Below are 20852 nucleotides of genomic sequence, written 5' to 3'. Positions count from 1 at the left end.
GCATGCTGTTCAGTTCATTAAAAAATTAGATGTATAAATAAATAACTGTAACAAATATTCCAGGATTAAAAAAATAGCTGCCTTTCAGGGTGAGACTTCTGGAGCTCTGTGGAAAGCACAAGAAATCCTATTTATCCCAGAAGCGTAGATGGAACATGTTTGTGTTACACTGAAGAGCAGCAGGGGGTGGGCCACCCCAGTCATGCTATGCCACAGGCAGCACAATCCAGCCCCCACCCCCCAAGCTGGCACAAGTCCCTTCTGCCAGCTCCTGAGTGTCACAAGCGTACGTTTGCGGCTACTTGGAAGGAAGCTGAGCCAGTGCACAGATGTGTGTTGGCTTAGTGGTGTAGGAGCTGCGCTGTTGGACTGTGAGATTGTACTGCACTGGGAAGGCCAGCAAAGGGGGAGGGAGGCGTGATGTAAATCCCCTTACTCTGAATTGCACCCAAGCCTGCTCCTACCCTGCACTGAATACAGCGCAGGCCTGCCTGTTCCAGTGCAGGTTAGGGTTGTACCCTGAGTGGAAGTGAAATCTACAAGTCCCACCCTCACCCCCCCAGTTTTAGTCAACTCCTGGCCTTTCCTTGTAATCTTATCAAAATGCAATCAGTTTGCTTTATATGCGAATGCACTATGCGAATTTGCTTATCTACAAGGGAGAGAACTGCCACCATCTTGCTTTATCTGAGTCTCTGTACTTCAAGTTAAGATTCAGGTTCATAAAGTTCATAGAGTGTATGGTGAAGAGGGTCCCTGGAACCTAACCCCATTTTCCCCATAAGCTCAATGATTCAGTATCCGGTATTATTATTATTAGTAGTAGTATTAGTATTAGTATTTATATACCGCTTTTCAAATAAAAGTTCACAAAGTGGTTTACAGAGAAAAATCAAATAACTAAATGGTCCCCTGTCCCAAAAGGGCTCACAATCTAAAAAGATGCAAATGAATACCAGCAGACAGCCACCAGAACAGACACTGCTGGGGTGAGATTGGCCAGTTACTCTCCCCCTGCTAAAAAAAAGGAGCACCTACTTGAAAAAGTGCCTTCTTACCCAATTACCAATTAATTTGGTATCTACTAGGTTTTCCAGGAAACTAACCCTAGCGGACAACGAGAACTGACTGTAGTACTAAGAGAGTCGACACAAAAGGTAAGAGGCCTGAGCTTTCTCTTATCCTATTCATCATTGGTCGTATGTAAAGTGATAAAAAGAGATACAATATCCTGTGATTTTTCACATAGGTCACTACCCCTGCAATGTATGAATGAGACTTCTAACATCCTTCATCAAACTTCTTCTTTCAAACCTGTAAATCAAGAGTTTTGTGGGGGAAACAAGATATTGAAGCAAGCAGGGGAATATATGATAAACATATATTATCATAAAGAATATGTTACATAACATAAGGAATAGGACAAACAAACATATGTTTGTTTATATGTGAATATGATACAATATGATCACATGTGATCTGAATATGCTATGCGAATATGATGCAAACATAAAGAATATGGTAAACATTTTTTTGCTATTGAATTCACTTTAATTTCAGTACCTAAATATATAAAAGATTTACTGGCTATTCACCAGAAGAACAGCACCAACACAACACAGTCTGATTCCCAGAAACTCTCTTTCCCCCATTTTCTTTTGGGGTTATTTTAACATTTGTAATATTAGCCGGTTCTGTAAAAGTGCTCAAAAATGTAATACGATATATTAAACAATGTGAGCTGCATAAATAACTTAAACTTAGTACAAGCCAGCACAATTCTCAGATCCAATCACATACAGACATAACTACATGATCACCGGAATCAGACTCTAAGCACTATACACAAATGCTCATTTAGCAAAAAGCTATGGTTCCCATGTCTGAGTTCTGATTAGCAAGCAAATATGCATACAGTCCTTGTCAGCAGTAATTTCTGGTCACATTTCTGAATCAGTAATACCCATTTTTCCTCTTTCTTCTGGATTTCCTGTCATCACGGAGCTCATCACCTGGTATTTACTGCAGCGCTTAGGTATGAAACCAACATTAAAGTGTTTCATATTCAACTAGGATCACAGCATAATAAGCTAGGAACATTTTCTGTACTGCTATGGAGTTGCCATACATTGACATCTTCGATCTAAATATTTTGAAGCTGTTTGATCAATTTCTGACAGGCGTCTAAAACGAAACGTTACCCCACTGAGTTCTAAAATAATATTCTGTCTTCACAGGTGTACCTCAACAATAACATCCAGCAGCAGCAGATTTACTTTTGAGTTTGCTTCATTATTACTGTGAAGTAATGTGAAGGTCCAAGAGTTAGCTTGGTTTACTGTTATGAATATACAACATTGCTGACAACTACGGATACTTTCCAAATGCCAGAACTGCCCACCACATTGTCCTATATCTAGTTGGTCCAGTGCCATGGATAATTCCTGGATATGTAACACAATGGATTCAGTCCCATTATTGGTGAAATGAAAAGGAACTGCCTGATGACCTCTGGACTGAAGTCTTGTCATGAGCTCATAGAATGCAGCACACAAAACAGCTTCAGGCCTACAAGTTTAGGTCACGGAGAATGATCCTATATTATGTCAGTCTTGTGCCTGAAATTTAGATACTGTAGCTTGGTCCAATTTGAGTAGCTCTTTATTGGGCATCACTAATAGCCCTGGATAGGGATGTACATCTCTAGCCGTGTTTGAAATGTCAATTAAGTTGACTCAGCAGCCATTTTAGTATCATAAAGTCAGAGCCCAGCCCTATCCAACTTTCCAGTGCTGATTGTTTAATTCAATCTCTTGGCATACTTGTGCTGTTTGCACAAAGCCGTAGGCAAACATTTTTTTTTCATTCTCTCGTATACATTCTACAATTTTAGACCCAAATGCCTCACAGGAATGGATGACTTGGAATCATCTGTCAACCATCTTCATATGTGAAATGATGGTCTGTACGTACATACATGACTGCAGGAGGGCATTCTACATGCCAACTCTGCCTAGTGCTACAAGCTTGGGGACAGGACCATTTTGTGCCATAAGTCTCAATGGAATAGTGGTGCTTTCTCTAGATGTGCTTATGAGAGAGATTTGACACTCAGCAATGGCTAATTGCTTCTAGCATCCTCTAGACAAAGGGTCAGAAATTACATAATTTCGTTCGGTAAAAACTGGGCTAACCGAAGGACAAGATGGGTTTGCCACATACAGTACTTTGACAAATTCAAGGTTTTGCATACAAGCTTTTTAGCATATCTTCAATGAGTTAGAGGTGATGTGGGAAGAGAGCCTGTAAGGTGAAAAGATTAGACACTGATTTTATGTGTCTAAGAACAGAGAAAAATCTTCTTATTGTGGCATCCAGATATGCTGTAGTTAAGATGTTGCTTGCTGTATTGAGATGCTGTAAACAACCACTGTATTTACAACAGCAGTGAAACACTTCCATTCTCTCATTTCACTGCCTCAGATTTAAAAAGTGCTCATTTTATAAGATCACTATCATGTAGCACCATAATAACATTTTTACATACAGATCTACTCAAAGGGCATTCATGGTTTGTGTGAATGTATACACACATCCACGATCACAGAGGCTATTCTCAATTTTTTCATATCCTGATCATTCCTTGGAGTTCCATCGCCCAAGATGCTTTTTGATGAACAATGAAATCAACTGCTGAGGTCGTTGCTGATATTCAACTAGAACTTCATGGGGCGCACGGATTTGGTCACCTTCAAGTCGGTCAAGGAGGGTCACACAGACCACTGCAGCTGGAAAGAAGAAAAACAGGAAAAAAAGAGGGTTGGGACACAATCTTACACTTAAAAAAAAAAAACCCTGTCTGAATGCCATAGGATTTGATAGATGCTCTCTTACATCAGCAGGACTTGAGATATACCACCACTGCTGCACCAGTGGATTGTCACCAATGGGATGTTTCTCTGACACTTCTGCACCACCAGAATAACACAGCTGGCACATGGCCCAAAATGGGCCGGCCTCTGTGTGAAGCTCATAAAGTGCTTGCAGTGGACAGCAAGATCAGAGGGCGGTGAATTGACAGGGGTGCCCTGCACTTCTCGCCAAGCCACTGCTGCCATTGCGCCTTCTACTCCTCCAGCTGCTTAGGAAAGCAGCCAGGAGTGAGGGGCAAGGAGGGCCACAACAACTGAAGTAGAATGTCATGGAGGCAAGAGGAGAGGTGGAATTCCAGGAAAGGGGGCGGATTGCTATGCCTCCCTTTCCTTGCCCCCTGGCTGCTTTCCTAAGAAGCTGGGGGTAGGTGAAAGGCTAATAATGGGATGTATTTTTTTTTATAGGGAGAAAGCATGAAATTTGCATGTCATTTCAAGCAGTGGCAGTGGCTCAGACCATCTCTAGGTTCCTGCATCTATGTTCACATCCCAGGCGTCTCAAATCAGGAATGGGGGCGGCGGCGGAAAAGGTGTGAGATGGCTGGAGGAAGGAGGGAGATATCCCACTCAGACCATGGTCCTACCTTCAATGAAGACGTTGTGATGTGCCCACTTCAGAGGCGATGCAAGTGAAAAAGCACCCATGGAATTCAATTCAAAACCATTATACATCACCCCACGCATTTCACTATGAGTGACAGAGGATTCAAACTAATTGGTGCCATGTGACTGAAGCACCATATCCTCTTTGGCATCCCCTCTCTTTTTCATTCCCCTCCACCCTCACTCCACCTCCCACCATCCTCCCCCACCTTTTCCAGCTACCTCGCACCTCTGTTATCTCCTCCCCCTCCCCAGTTCTGGGATAGCTGACACAAAAAGCAAATTGTGTTGTGTGAAAGGGACCATGCAGCACTCCTTCTGGCACTGTACTTTCTCAGGCATGCCACCTCCCAGACTTTTCCAGCACGACTCACACAAAGAGATTGAACTGAGGGTCTTCTGGTTGGGAAGCCCATACTATTCCACAGGCTAGGGGCTCTTCATGTGGTCCTGGTATATATGGTTGCTGCATCTGTGGACAGGCAACTACAGAACAATGAAAGCTCCAAAGGGTGCCCTTCACCACCTGCTGCTTGTGGTTGAGTAGTTCAAGAGCAGCTCTGTGGAATGTGCCGTAGTTTCTAGTCCTATCCGCTCACTCTGTTTATACGTACCACCTCTTAGCCAGACATGCTGGTCAGTTGGGCGGGCATTCCTTTGGGCCGTTGGCAGCTTCCCTCCTAAGTTACACAACAAGTGCAGGTTTTTGTGGTGCAGATTCAGAATAGAGCAGGAGCTAAGGGCATATTGTGGTCTCAGTCCAGATCAGGCAGGGAGTAGGGTGGGGTACAAAGCTACTATTTCCATGAGGTGAAAAAACAGATAGGACCATAAGTATCTTGTTTGGCTCTGGGTTATACAAAAATGAGGGCGAATGTATCTTCCAACTTACCCTTAAGACCGCAAAGCCTACACATAGCAGCAAATACAGTTGACTCCATTTCTATATTTCTAACTCCAGCATCGTAAGCCCTTTTTAAGTACTCCAACTTGTTTTCATTGGAGAATGAGCACAACGCGCCATCTAACCGCCCTTGACCTTTGACAGAAATAAAACACAGTGGCTTTAGACTTCCATTTCATTCCTTGCTTCAAATGTGTTGGTTGAGTTGCCTGGAACCAAATAATATTTTCTTCAGAAACCCCACAGTTCATTTCCCTGCATTTTGCTCAAACGAAAACCTCACAGATTTTTTTTATTTGAACAGCACACGCTTTGAAATATTGATATTTTGTTTGCTGTGAATTTTTTAAAAATAGAGCATTACAACAAAATGCCACACAATGGACTACAACAAGGCCTGTAAACATTGGGCATTTGCAAATGGCACAGCACTGTGGAGAAGAATCAATAAATTATGGGTAATCTGCTTTTTAATTCTCTGTAGAAGAAAGCAGCACAAACCAATAAAAGCAGAGTAGCATTGCTGTAGATGAAGACAGAAAGGTCCATTTCAACCTCTTGTTGCATTTACCTCCCAAATGAAGTTGGTAAACACCACAAATCTCCAACTACTTTGTCATGACCAGGGTGACTAGATACAATGGAGGACACAATGCCTACACCTTCAACAACTTTATAAAAGAAGAAATTCTGGCAGGTGCAGCTCAACATAGAAGGGTTTAAAAAGCTGCAAATTCCTTCTTGTATACAATGGTTAAAGGTACAGGCACTCTGACCTCCATTGTCTCTGGTCACCCAGGTCATCACATTGAAGAAATACACACTTCCTGTGTAATGACGATGTGCTAATCATTGGTTGACACTTAGTAGGGGTGACCAAAGTTTGATGAGAGCATAGCCAACCAAATTGCCTTAGCAATGCATGCCTTTTATCTAGTGTGGGCTGCCTTGTGGGTAATTTAACTTGGTTGTGTTTGTCACTGCAGTTTTATCTGTTTTCTTAATGAAACTATACAAGTGGTTCTTCCAATTTAAAGTCCAAAGTCCAGGTGTTCAAGCATTTTATATGATACTGTTTAATCTCGTCTGCCTCTATGTCATTCCAGCAGTGAGGAGACTACAGGCCCAAAGTGTGTGGAGTGGAAAAGGGTGAGCTACATCAGAATTAAAGAGCAAAGTTTAATTTCACGCACCAAAAATGCCAAATGTTTACCAATGGGCAAATAACTACTGTTTAACATGAATTAAAGCAGCTTGCAAATAATCTCTTTAATTACCGTCAGATGGGGCTTAGCCCATGCCGTGAATCTGACTAAAGAGCTTAAGAAGCAGCATGTGTGTTTTGATTTGCAAGACATATTTTACTATGGGAAATGTACAGCTGCAGCTGGGCTAACCTGGGGAAACCACTGCATTGTATTTTCATTCCTGAATCTTAATCCTCTGCAGTGGCTTTGCTAAATCATGACCCAGAGCAAAAACACAGATGGCCGTACTTGCAAATGGATCCAAAGGTTTATAAATAGTCCTCAGATTATTAATTCTCCATTTATTCCATTACATCCACTTGCGAAACAGCATTTAATTGCCTCTAAAGAAAAGGCTTCCAGGTAGAGCAGGAATGTTAATAGTTATTTACATAAATGCCACACTTCTTGACATTTTTCTTCAGCAAGGTAATTTGGAAGCTATAATCCTGTCACAGGAAGGAACTGGAGTGTAATCCAGCTGTTAACATCTTGTTACAATTATTGACAAGGCACTGTTTGTTTTAACTGCTTAATATGAGAGGCTTGTTCTTTCTAGAATGTCAGTGACTGTATGCTGATTTTTGAGGATGAGGGGATATAAAACATGACTGTCAGGGAATCTTCGGCTTTTCTGAGAGCCCTACAGAAAGAAACGGGAAGCTGGATTCAGTGTCACTGTTCTAACTCTTGCACATTATAACTTTGGCATTCTTATAAAACTACAGAGATATGGCAGATATCTACAGTATATGTTGCTGCATAACTCTGACAATTCTTTAGAGATTTTCCTGATCTGTAGGCATGTTTATAAAATACAGGTTGAGTATCCCTTACCTGGACTGCTTGGAAGGTGTCTGGATTTCAGATTTGTCTGGATTTTGGAATAATTGTATAAATATAATAAGAAATATTTGCTCTTGCTCATTTCACTGTTCCCCATACGGGTGTCTGCTGGCCTCTTGGACATTTTTCAACAATGTCTGTACAGGTGCATACCACAAAGCAGAGAATAGAACTTACAGCCTGTACCTGAAGTGTACGAGGGAATGAGTACAAGACCTTCTAGTGTCCACACTACAGAAAACAAGTCATGGACAAAAATGTCTGGATTTGGGAATAGTCTGGATTTCAGATGTCCAGAGAAGAGGTAATCTACCCGCATATGCCACTTCAGTTCCTGAAGTCAATTTTTGCTTTTCAGTCAGAAACCCAATAGACAAAATCCTTTGGTCATTGCGTTCAGGTGAGGGTGAATTCTATTTTTAGCATGGATATTTATTTACAGTTTATTGTTTTTGAATGTTTTTATTAAGGTGTTTTTCTTTTATGTTTTATGTTGCTTTGAAGGCCTTTGGTGAATTAGCTGCTTAAAAATATAAATAAAAAATAAAAGTTCATAAAAACAATTTCAATAGGCAAATATTAGTAACATTTCCCTTTAATTTCTCTGTCCTAAGTTGTTCTTATAAAGGTGTTTCAATCGGATGAAACTGATACCCAGTCTTGGGAAATTCAGTCGGGTAGGAAGAAAAAATTGGATCAAATTCTCATGATTGTATTTGATATCACCACACTGTTAAAATGATGGACAGTCCAATCCTAATCTGCCCGGAGCTGCAGGACCCAGCGGCTCCACGGAGGGCTCCTGCCGGATCCTGCGCCTCCCGCGCTACAGCGGGAGGCTTCTCGGGAGAAAGGAACATTCGTCCCTTTCCCCCGAGTAAGGGGAGCAGCCCCGCAATGGGGCTACTCACTTTAGCGGCAACTGTTTGGTCGCCGCTAAAGTGAAGGCACCCGTGTAGGGCAAGCAGCCCTGCCCGAGCACCCTGGATCCTGCAGAGCTCGGATCTATCTCTCCCCCACCCCCGACACGCCTCCCCCATGCCCCCGGCCATGCTTCCCCCCTCCCCGGAACGCCTCCCCCCATGCCCCCAAACACATCCCCATCTCCCGTTCCGCATCTCCCGTTCCGCAGTCATGGAGACCGCTGAGCCACGGAACTTGGGCGCTCACCGCACGCTGGCACAGCGCCGGCCGGAGCTAAGCCAGCTCTGGCAGGAGCCCAGCGGTAAGCCCTGCAAACGTGCCTTATGGGGACGTAAATAAGGTTCATGGATCAATCCCTGACAACCCCACTGCTGCCAGTCAGTATAGACAATATTAACCTAGTTGAGGCAATGGTCTGACTTGACAGAAGGCAGCTTCAAAGTTCATGACAGATAATATTTTCAGATTAATTCTTGTGTTTAGGAGTTTAAAAAAAAGCATCATGGATTATAACCAGCCCCACTCACCTTCATAAAAATCATCAGTGCACATTGTATGGCCAACAAGTACTGGAAAATGCTTGATCTCTCTGCTACATTCTAGCAGTTCCTCAGTGAGGTCTTGATCAAGCTCAGTGCTTCGTACTACCACATTGTCCAGTATCACCTGCTCAAACTGAGGCTTGAAAAATGAATCCACTGCAGTGTCTGTTATCACAACAGATCCAGGTTCAATCCCTGAAAATAGAGAGTATAGTGGTGAAATCAAGTACTGCACAATACCATTCAGTCCATGATGATACATTCTACTGCACTTTATCTGAGTGATCAGAAATGTAATAAAATACTTGAGTTCACACAAAGGCTGAACAGACATATAAGGCTGCAACCTGATACGTGCCTATGTGGGAGTAACAGCCCAAACCTAACTAATTTTCCAGCGCTGATGCAGCCATGCCAACAGGGCGTGTGCTGCATCCTGTGGTGGTGGGGACAGTCACTGAGGCCTCCTTAAGGTAATGGAATGTTTGTTCTCTTACAAACATCATCTTACAAAAAGGGGCTGCACCAGTGCTGGAATGTTGGTTAGGATTGAACTATAAGTCCCCATGGAACTCAAAAAGGCTTAATTCTGTGTAACATGCATAGGATTGTGTTCTATGTGCCTTGCATGTGAGAGGTGCCACCTACTGTATTCTGATGACTGAGGGCCCAATCTTATCCAACTTTCCAGCACCTGTGCAGTCGCAGTGCAGCACCAAGGTAAAGGAACAAATGGTCCCATACCTTGAGGAAGCCTCTGTGACTGTCTCTCCATCACAGGATAGAGTGCATACCCCACTGGCATAGAATTGGAATACATTGGGCCTTAAGTTTTTATAAACCTGGAATTTAGATATTTGGTTCCAATTTTAATTTATTGCACATCAATCTGGTTTTTTTTTGGGGGGGGGGGATTTATTTGTTTAATTTAAATGCCTAAATTTAAGCTTCATTTAAGGCCTAAATCAGAGGAAACACTGCAGTAAAGTAGTTGATATCACTAACAGAATACCACCATCAGTTATTGTGTATCCACTTCTGTTTCTCACTCTCTATAAACCGTACTAGTTTTAATTACAGCTAATAATTACTGTAATTATTATTTATGGGAATTGACAAAACTGGTCAATGCTGTATGCCACTGATTGAAGATTATTATCCGAGAAGAGTTGCATACCTGGGCTTTGTGCATGAAAGCAAGCTTACAAGGTTTGAATTATTATCCCAGTGCAAAAATTGGGCTTAGATGTATGCACAGAATTTGCTCGTAAGCTAAAGTATAACTTTTTCACCTTAAAAATATATACCAAGGCTGTATATTTTTAACCACTCAGACATACAATAGACCCAAAACTGTGGAGCAACCAGTATAGGTTAGAGAAGCTTTCAAGAATGATTATATTATCTGTCATTTTTCTCCTACTCAAGCAGCTTTGGTATACATTAGAGAACAACTGTCAAGTTATAAGGTGTCATGGGCCATTACTTTGATAGTAATGTATTAGCTTTTTAATTGACATATTATTCGGGATCTCATTCAGATAAACTTTCTGTGGATGAAAGAACTGTAAAGGTGTTCTGTGGATAATTATTAATGTGGGAGAGCCACTGACTCTGCCCACAAAGTTCATGCTTTCATTGGAATTTTGCAGGGTTCTCAAATGCACTAGAGAGCCCTCCATGTGTTCAGTTGTACAAATGGGAGCCCTCAACAGAAGTTCTTATGAGTAAAATTTAGAGCAGAGCCTAGTCCCAACCCAACAAGCCAAGCACTCATTGGAATCTATGGATTTCAAATGCCTAATAAAATCTCTTGCCTGTGTCTGAACTGGATCATTGAGTCAGCTATTTTTCTTATACAAACTCATTCCAGTTAGGGTATTTCTTTGGATGTTTATGGCATTCTTCCCTCACCTCTTTTCCCTCCAGATTAAGTTAACATAGTACAGTAGTTGCTGCTGAATGAATGAACACACACACACACACACACACACACACACACACACACACACACACGTTTTAAAGGAGTCTACATTTTGAAGAGCATTTTTGTGCATTACTGCCAAACATTATTTCACAACATGATACCGATAAACATTTCTTCGTGGCAATCACTCATATATGTCGGTCTTTTGGAGAGCTAGGGGAAAATCTACTTCAAATGACTTTAATCTAAAAAGGACATCAGGTCCTGTGTTTTCAGACTGATATTACATTAGGAAAATATATACTTGTGCTCGTTCATATGCCTTAGCAGTTTGATATTTGTTGACTTGAAATAAAAAAAAAGTTACAAAAATCTCATAAAGACGTGACCTTTTCCAGAGATGCATTTCATTTGCATCCCCTGAGCCTAGTAGAAGCAAAACTCTTTCCTCACCTAATCCCCCTGAAGTACCGATGCGTATAATGGTAACATCACGGCATTTTGCATGGTGTAGCAATTTTATTAGCTCATGAAGCATGATGGAAATGGAGGGAACACCCATCCCATGCTGTGGAGAAAAAGAAACAAGGACAACTTTATACCTCCTTAGCAAAACAAATCTGAATTTGTAGAATGTTTAGAAGAAAAATCAATCCATGTAAATGTAAAATGTGTGCAACCAAAGGGCCACAATCCAGGCAAAGTTAAACACATTCAACTATGAATGATGAGCCTCTTCAACAATATCTACATGTGAGGCTCTGCTTCAGATCGTGGTTTGCATGGAAGCCTTTGCACGGAAAAGTCTTCCCAGCAACCTCCACTCCTCAACTGCAACATGGGGATATACTGTACTTCCATTAAAGGGTTGTTGTATGGATTACATTAAGATAATGCATGTGAACTGATATAACATTTGAAATCAGCTGAACTTAGCTCTCCCTCACTGCAGTCAGTGTCACCAGCAAATGCAACAAAATGAGAAAACTATACATGCATATTTGATACCTTCCAGTTAATCAAACATTTAGATTAGATGAAATAATAATATAATAATAAAAATAATAATTTTTAAAAAGAGTGACTTTACCCTGAGTCTCAAGACATTCAGAAAACTGGGGGCATAATGCAATCTAAATCAAGCACACTTCAGTCCCATTGGTTTCCATGAAAGAGAGTTAAACAAATGCTTAATTAGTATCAGTGGGACTTACATGGTCTTCTGCTCAGTAGGACCGTGCCTTAAGTGTTTAAAATAATCCAAGCTTATATGAAATGGGGATTCTCTTCTGTGCATTGCACTGACCTTGAATTCAACACGAAGTGTGTTGGCCTTGAAATATGCTGAACATGTCAATTGTCAGACTATAAACGGGAGTGCTTGCTTCCTTTTGACAATGCTCAAATTTGAATGTGCACCGTAGGGATCTATCAAATCAGTTCTATTCAAATGAACACAATGCAAATCTGAAGTTGACTGGCAAATATTTCAGCTCTTTCCTTCCCATCAAGTCAGCATACAGCAGTAAAAAAACTGAACAGATGACTATGAGAGCACCGGCGCACACGGATATCATCTAGTGGGGCTGATCTCCTCAGAGACATAGGCAAGCCTTGCATAAATCATCATTCATAATTCTCACCATTTATAGGGCACTTTAGGGTGTTCAAGACATTCATTAGCTCAGTATGTTTTGCTACAACCCTCTAAGGTAGGCCAGGATTACCCTTCCCATATTGCAGGTTGGAGAGCTGAGGCACAAAGAACAATTGTCTGCCTAAAACAGGGGTGTCCAAACATTTTGGCAGGAGGGCCACATCATCTCTCTGACACTGTGTCAGGGGCCAGGAAAAAAAAAGAATTAATTTACCATTAAAATTTGAATAAATTTACATAAATAAATATATTAGAGATGGAACTGATATGAATGAATGAAGGTCTTGCGATAGCTCAAAGCCTATAAAAGGCTTTGCAAAAAGCAAGGCCACTTTGCTTCCTTCGCTGCCAGTGCTGCATCACAGATGTGAAACAGCAAGTAGTGGAGGGAGCCCTCATCCCACAGCTCAGGTGAGAGGTCAAATAGTTGTCCTCTTGCTGAGAACAGTTGCGTCGGGCCAGCACGGGCTCCAGCAAGTCTCTGGAGGGCCAGAGACTCATTGGAGACTGGGGGCTCCCCGAGGGCCTGATTGGGAGCCCCTGAGGGCCACAAGTGGCCCCCGGGCTGGGGTTTGGGCACCCCTGGCCTAAAATCACAAATTGAGCATGTGCCAAAATTTCAGCAACTGTCTTCATGCCTTACAGCAGCACACAATGTGAGGGTACATCCCATGCTTACCACCCATTGGAGCCTTATTATAATAAGCCTCCCCTCCTCCACCAGCTGCCTTCTTTGTGTGCATTGACTTCGAAGGGTCATTCTGTTGCAGCTGAGCCCTTGGTGAGTTAAAATCATTATCCATTAGTTGGCCCTTCCCTAAGGTCTGGTGGCCAGGCTAGTGCAGCAGAAGCAGTTGGAGGAAGAGGAGTGGTGCAGTGAATGTAGCAGATACTGAGAATTAAAAGAGATCCCTGCAGGAGCTGTGCTGCACCTTGCTACCTAAGCGGGTGCCATGTGCAGGACCACACCCTTAGTCACTCACTACCCCAGACTTCCCAAGAACCTTGTAACCCAGAAGCCATGCAAGCTGGGTTGACTAATGTGTAACTTGGCTGACATTTCCTTGCCTGTTATGCTGCAAGCAAAGAACATCTTAAGTCGTTTGTGAACTGCACAGCACTCAAAGGTGAATTGAAGCATTTTCCAGTACCTGCCATAGCTTAAGCAGGGAAGGAAGTGCTTCTATATGTTGAACTTCAAGACTGCTGACCTAAACAAAAACGTGTTTCCTCTGTTTATAAGAAAATTACAAGGGCCCTTTCAAAGTCAGGATGTGACAGCCCAAGACATATGACATGATTGAAAGAGAAGAGTGATAGAAACTGTAGTCTTTGAGGCTGATCCAGTTTCTATTTAATGGCACAACCAAACAGTGCTTTGATTTACATGGGATCCAGATTTTGTGTTTCTGGACTATTAATCTTTAGTCTCACTTGTCTAGCAGAGATGCAGGTAAGGAATTTCCTAGGCAGGCCAGCACAACTGTTACATTCCGCATATCAGAAGAGCAGGGAAATAATTTATAGAAACAGCTAGGACAAGCCATGGCAATTTTTCACTTGGCGTATTAAAGTTTAAAACATGTAGCATTTTCAAATGCCTGAAAGCTTGGACTAGCAATAACTGCTTGCGAAGTGTCTGAAGGGAAAGGAGGGGAAATTGCTGGTAAATTAGTTATAAAAGGAATGTACTGTCATAGGAATCAGTAATTTGCAAGAATGCAGGAGAAATAGGTCATGGGTTGCAATCCTATACAAAGTTACCTGGGATTAAGTTCCATTGACCTAAGTGAGACTTACTTCTAGGTAGACACACATAGGATTGCACTGTTGGACAATTCACTTAACAGATTTAGGCCTCAGATTCTGATCTGTTTCATGGGACATTAAGGGTGCAATCCTAAGGGGCAGATAGGCCGGCGCAAGTTCTTTGCTCTAGCCCATCGTCATCACGAGAGTGCCTAAGGGCGCAATTCTACCCTGTGCTGGAACAGGCAAGCCAAGAGGCTTGTGCTGTATTCAACACAGGATAGGGGCTCAAAGCGGCTCAGCCAGAGGCAAGGGGTAACTTTTCCCGGGTAAGGGGCCTTTGCCCCATGGGTATCCTCGGATTTGCACCACCTCCTGAGGTGGCACAAGTCCAAGGAGAGTGGAGTGGCTTGAAGCCGCTCTGAGCTCCATGAGAACAGGGGTCCATGGGAACAGCCTCGCCTCTCGCTCCCTACCCACCTGCCCCCGGGGCTGCCCACTGCCCACCCTCCCCCTGCCCAGGAACGCCTCCCTCCTGCCTCTTCCCCGCACACCCCAGAGCCTTGTGTTGGCCCAGCCTGGTGGGACTGTGGGTGGGTGGGGTGCAGGAGGCAGGGACAGGATCTGGTGGTTATGCCGGATCCTAAACCCATTCCCAGGTAGCCTGGGCCAGTCTTGGGCTGCTCAGATGTGTGCTACCTCCGGAGATGACACAGTTCCAAATAGTCCCATTGAAGCTGCAGTGGCTCTCCCCGGGGTAAGGGGAAGCAATTTTAGCTGCAAATGAAAACAATGATATAATGCAAAAAATGCTACAACAAAGATATGGAACCTTCAAACACTTCTGTATAGCCATATTTGAAAGAACAAACCCCAATCCACATATGCCTCTGATTCTATTCAGCAGTGCTTCTCCAGCTGCTTCATCCAACCCAAACTGTGATCAGGGGGAATTCAGAACCACTCTGGCCCAGACAATCTTCCTAGCAGGAGTTGCACTATAAGCCTGGAAAGACGGGGATCTGCGTTTTCAAGCCAGCCACTTTGTTATATTTCCCAGATTTCTGGTTTAGCACATCAGGGATATACTGAGATTAGAGGATGTGCCCCCAGGCATTCTTGCTGACAGCACCAGAGAAATAGCGAAGAGCATAAAGACTGAAAATGCTTCTTGCTCAGAAAGTTGCTGCTTTTCAGTCAAGCCTAAGGCACTGAGAGGGCATCTAGACAAGAATGCTTCCTAAGAAAGCTGCTCTTCCTCGTGCCATACTGGCTGCATTGTTGCTTTTTATGAAGTCCCTTGATCATAAAGGCTTTCAATTCCAGCTTCTCTCACGCGCACTAGATTTGCATGAAATATTAAGGAAGAGACATGAAGAACAAGCTCAAGTCATCGGTTACTGCTGTGCTGTGAATGGAAGTGTTTTTGGTGCCCCATAATATACTTACGCTGATTGAAAGCACGGGTCCAACCTTATACATACAGTACCGGTCGGTCCCAGCACAAATATCTTTTGTGTCTTTGCCATCTCCTTCCAGTCCAAGCTCTTTATGCATGAACTGAGCAAAAGCTTTCATTCTGTTGGGGCTCCCGCCCACGCAGACAAACTGAAAAATGAACGAATAAGATTATTAGCCATAGCAACAGAGACTTGGTTTACATTGGTGATAAGATGGTGAACTGCTTTTGTACCAGGCGAGATCTGGAAGATTGAGGAAATTGACTACCTGACCCATTTATGCAAGGTGGCAAGCAGCACTAAGGACATACATTTTTACCTCAGTGGCAGAAGAAACCTGGTGGATTTCAAAATACACCAGTATATTTTGATTTAGAAGAACAAAATGTTCAATCTTCTTAATTCTTATTTTCATCATAAACTCTGAAGCCTGAACAGGATACTTTTTTCTGGTGCTTCTTACTGCAGGTGGATCTCCTCTCCTCACATCTACTAGAACAAAATACATGATCTGATGCCATCACAGAGTTTTTCCACCTCCAAGTGGTAGCCAATGAAATGGTGGGAGTGGGGATGATGTCATGGATTTTGATTTAATATACCATCAGAGAGAGGGCAGCAGCAGGAAGAGATGCAAGGTTACATACCAAAAAGGTTTGGTTTTTCATAGGCCTAATTCTGTCTACATTGTCCATGGAATGCCACCTATCTTTTTAACGGCAAAACATACCTGCATATTTATTTCATATCAGATGTGAAATGACCACATTTTTTACATGGGTATTGCACCTTGACCAAATACCTCATATAAAGTAATCTTCACTCTCAACTAGCATAAATCCAGAATATCTCTGTAATGTGGGTGTTGAATTTAAACTATCTTCTTTAGATAACAGAACATGATGCCGAAGTAGTATGTGATCTAATATATTCTTTCAATAGTATCCATTGACAGATAATTGCACATTGTGTGTGTGTGTGTGTGTGTGTGTGTGAGACACACACACACACACACACACACACACACACACACCAGGGGATGCAAATAGGAGCAAAAATGTCACCAAACACCTTTCAAAAAAAAACACAACCCACTGACTACTGAAACTAAAAGGCAACTAATCAACATGTAACTACAACTTTCCCACATGACCACTGCAGTCACAAATGGCATGAGCTTTAAACGTGAACCTGTTTTACATCACAAAAATTCTGTACATTTTGCATATACTGTATAGTATAGAATACTAAATGTGAGGCAACTCACTGTATGGACTGCAGAGTATTATAGTCTGTAAACACTTGCAACTAAGAATGCAAATCTTCTAGGATATTTCATTCTGTACCTTTCCCCAAATTTAGTTACAGTCTTGCCGTTCCAAAGTAATATTTTCATTAGAGCTAGAAAAATGTATGGCCAAACTAAGGACACGCTCTGGCTAAAGCAAAGCACTTTTAAATTCCATTTATTTCAATGAATAATATGTAAACATGTTTTATTTTCCCATAGAAATTAGTGGGACTTTAACAGTGCAATCCTAACTTGCACTGGAACAGGGAGGCCAGCTAGCCTGTACCGTATCCAACATGAGTTTGGGGCTGAAAGTGGCTCAGCCCGGGGCAAGGGGAACAGCTTCCCCTTACCCCAGAGAGAGCCACAGTAGCCCCAATGGGTACTTGTATCTGTGTCACCTAGTGGCTCAGATCCAAGCAGCCCGGAGCTGGCCCAGGCTGCCCAGGAACAGGGTCAGGAACTGACACAAGTGCTGGATCCTGGTCCCACTCCCTGCTTGCCCACTCCCTGCCCATGGGCCCGCTTGCCACCCACCCTCCCCCCACCCTGGAACACCTTCCTCCCGCCCCTCTGACCCCCGCACTGGCCAAGCTCGGCCAGTGTGAACCTAACACCATCTGTCATTGCGGAGGCTGAATGCAGCCTCTGTGGGCTGGTGCACATCCTTGTGCTGGCCCAGCTGACATTCAAGGAGGTGCAAACGTGCTTTATGGCACATTTGCAGCCCTCCCGAGCAGGTGCAAGGGACTTGCGCTGGCCCAGTGCAATCTTAAGATTGCTCTCTATGATAATACTTAACTTTGGTCCTATAATTCCAGAGATTATTCTTGATATTCTTGAAATGATATTATTGATATTATTCTTGATTATTCTTAATTGTTGATATCTTTCAGACTACTCTGATGTGCCACCAAACCACTAAAGGGCAAACATCTAAATGGAATTTGTCGCTCTCACCTACTGAGAAATCTTAAAATTGTCAGCACACAAATCTTTCCAATATTTGTGGACAAACACCCATTTTAAATCCAGACATTTGTTTGCGAAGGCTTTGCACGTGAGCAAATACACTTTTCAAAACAGCATTTTTAAAAATACAACTGTGTGAGGTCCTTTTGAACCAGGTTCTCACCTGTAGAAATACAAATCACCCTCTCCTTCCAAGTAGGAAATACATGCGCTTGGAAATGTGACCATTATGAGCCAAAGGCTTCAGTGGATTGTTTCTGAACTGAAGTCAATGCAACAGCCCCAGGGAAAAATTTAGTTCAGCTTACCAGAAAGAGACCTGGTTCTTTCAGTCTACTGATTTCACCAAGAAAGGAAGGGTAATTGCCCACAACTGTAGCTGCAGCATACTCTGTGAGTAGCTTTACAGAATGTTACTATCTCAGTCCCTTTGGGACCTTTAAGTCATCTTTGTAGCTAGACACTATGATAAAAGGTAAGGCTAAAAGACAAGAGAAGAAGCATGAGCAGGTACGAAATACATTTAGAAATGCCGCAGATGAGTACTGTGACTCTGTTACCTTTATATCCCCAAACATAGCAGGCAGATTGTGTGTTTTGGTCCCCAAGTCTAAATGATAAAGAATATCTTCATCCATTAAATCCAAGTGAGGGTTCTTAACATAAACAAGCCCATTCCTGTGGGGGGGAAAAAGAGTCTGATCAAGCAAATGGAAAAGAGGAAATTGTGAAATATGCTGTAACAACTCAAGAATTCATGCAAGTTCTACACTTGCCTGGTTATATATTAATAATACTGAGGGGCTGCAGAGTGTGTGTGAAAGAGAGAGAGGGCTTGAGTCTAAGCCAGTTTCTTTCCAGATGATCAAGTTTTAGTACTGTTGTTGTTGTTGTTACCCTTTCGGTATGCTGACTGCACACATGTTCCCTTGAGGTTCTCAGTGTTCTCCCACATTGCATGCGCTCAATTTTGTACTTCAGAAAATTCTTCCAATTCCCCATCCCAGCCCCTCCCCCCATAGCATATCTGTTGCTGTTGAGATTCCAGTCTCATTCCAGATGGCATGACTGTCATGGATACCTTTTGACATGGGTCTGTAAAGACATCAGCAACAGCAAGACCATTTCCCTCCATGGTTGTGCCATCATAGGAGCATTTTCTTTAACATACAAGAAGAGCTCTCCTGGATCAGACTCAAGGTCCATCTAGACCAGCATCCCCTTTCTCACAAGGGTCCACCAGATGCCTCCGAAGTCCAGAAGCAGTCATCCTTGCCTGCTGTTGGCCACAACCCAGAACAGTGGCCTCACTAGGATTTGTGTCACCCAGTGCAAGAGGCCAGAGCATCACCCCTATGATGGACTTCCTCCCATGCAGTGGGCGGAGTAATGGCCCAGGTAGTGGACATGGTGATGTACCATTGTCCCGCCCCCACTGGCATTGTAGCTGTTTGGAACCTCTGGTGCATCCCACACCCCCATAGCAACAACACTGCCCCAGAAACTGCTATTTAGTGGCATGCAACTTCTGCACCAGGGGTCCCAAACAGCTACAATGCCTAATCATTCCATCCCATGACCCCAGAATTCAAGAGCCTCACATGACCATGTTTTATAGCAGGGGTCTCCAAACCCCGGTCCGGGGGCCAGAAGTAGCCTGCGGCGAGCCTCTATCTGGCTCGCGGCCAGACTCTTGTCCCCTGAAAGCTTCTGGTCCACTTGGCTGAACATGATTGGAGCTCTGCTCTGGTTGCATCTGGAGGGTGTTCTAAGGGCCAGAATGAGCTCATTCACTCCTCTAAGTTCCATCTCTAATTTATTTATACAAATTTTATATTTAAATTTTTTTTCTGGCTCTCTACACTGCACTCAGATATATGATGCGGCCCTCTGGCCACGAAGTTTGGAGACCCCTGTTTTATAGTATAACAGTTAAGGCAACTGTCACCTGAAATTGCTATTGAAAATGGCAGCCACAGATAAGTTATCACAGTAGGAGAGGGATCATCAAGTCAGAAACATATCACTTCATATTGCATGCTAAAATGAGTATATGTGTGTGGGTATGTCTGGACATCACTGTCTAAGGCCCAAATCCTAACCAACTTTCCAACACTGGTATAGTTGTGCCAGTGTAACGTGTGCTGCATCCTGCAATTGGATTGCACACATGAAGTTTTCCTTAAAGTAAGGGAAAGTTTGTTCCCTTACCTCAGAGCTGCATTGCCCTTATGTCAGTGCTGGAAAGTGGGCTAGGATTGCGCCCTAAATCATTGTTTCTAATTACAGAAGGACTTGTTCTCAATGGCTAAACAGCATGATTTGGGAGCTGCATGCAGGAATTCCTGTGATATTGTAGAGACTGCTGAAGAACCTTTTTGATCTTTCTCATAAGCTGTCCTGGGGTGCACCTGTTATCCTCATGCAGTTTCACACCCTAACAATATTCCTGTTATAAGCAAATGTGATGTTATGCAATCCGGCAAGTTCTGCTGCAGTCATATTTTAGCTAGAGACTTACAGGTGAATCTTAAACATGTTTGGTAGAATGTAGTAGGTGGTAGATGTGTGAAGATGTGGCTGAAGAAGAGGCATCCTTGCTGGTGTACAAGGGTGCATGTCTGTATGTGTGCATAAATAGAAAAGGGAAGAAGTTAGAAAAAGAAAGGATGATGGTGATGATGGCTCAAAGAGGTTGAAAACAGAATAGAGTAGGGTTTCTCAACCAGTGGTACGGATACCACCAGTGGCATTTGAAGTGGTGTCTGGTGGTACTCATGGGACACTTGAACCCTTAA

At 42.9% G+C, this 20852-nt stretch overlaps 1 protein-coding gene across 1 annotated transcript; it reads right to left on the bottom strand.

Annotated features, from left to right (window-relative positions):
* Window positions 1-3636: 3636 nt before the first annotated feature.
* On the bottom strand, window positions 3637-19260 carry UPP2 (uridine phosphorylase 2). Its single transcript, XM_066621569.1, has 7 exons — window positions 19136-19260; window positions 18615-18732; window positions 15781-15939; window positions 11379-11493; window positions 8984-9193; window positions 5428-5574; window positions 3637-3788 (listed from the first exon to the last, which is right to left on the bottom strand). The coding sequence occupies exons 1-7, from the start codon at window positions 19258-19260 to the stop codon at window positions 3637-3639; spliced, it is 1026 nt and encodes a 341-aa protein (XP_066477666.1).
* Window positions 19261-20852: the final 1592 nt, after the last annotated feature.

This window comes from Tiliqua scincoides, chromosome 1, assembly GCF_035046505.1.
Source record: "Tiliqua scincoides isolate rTilSci1 chromosome 1, rTilSci1.hap2, whole genome shotgun sequence".
Lineage (NCBI taxonomy): Eukaryota > Metazoa > Chordata > Lepidosauria > Squamata > Scincidae > Tiliqua > Tiliqua scincoides.
This window is presented reverse-complemented; position numbering and strand designations above follow the sequence as displayed.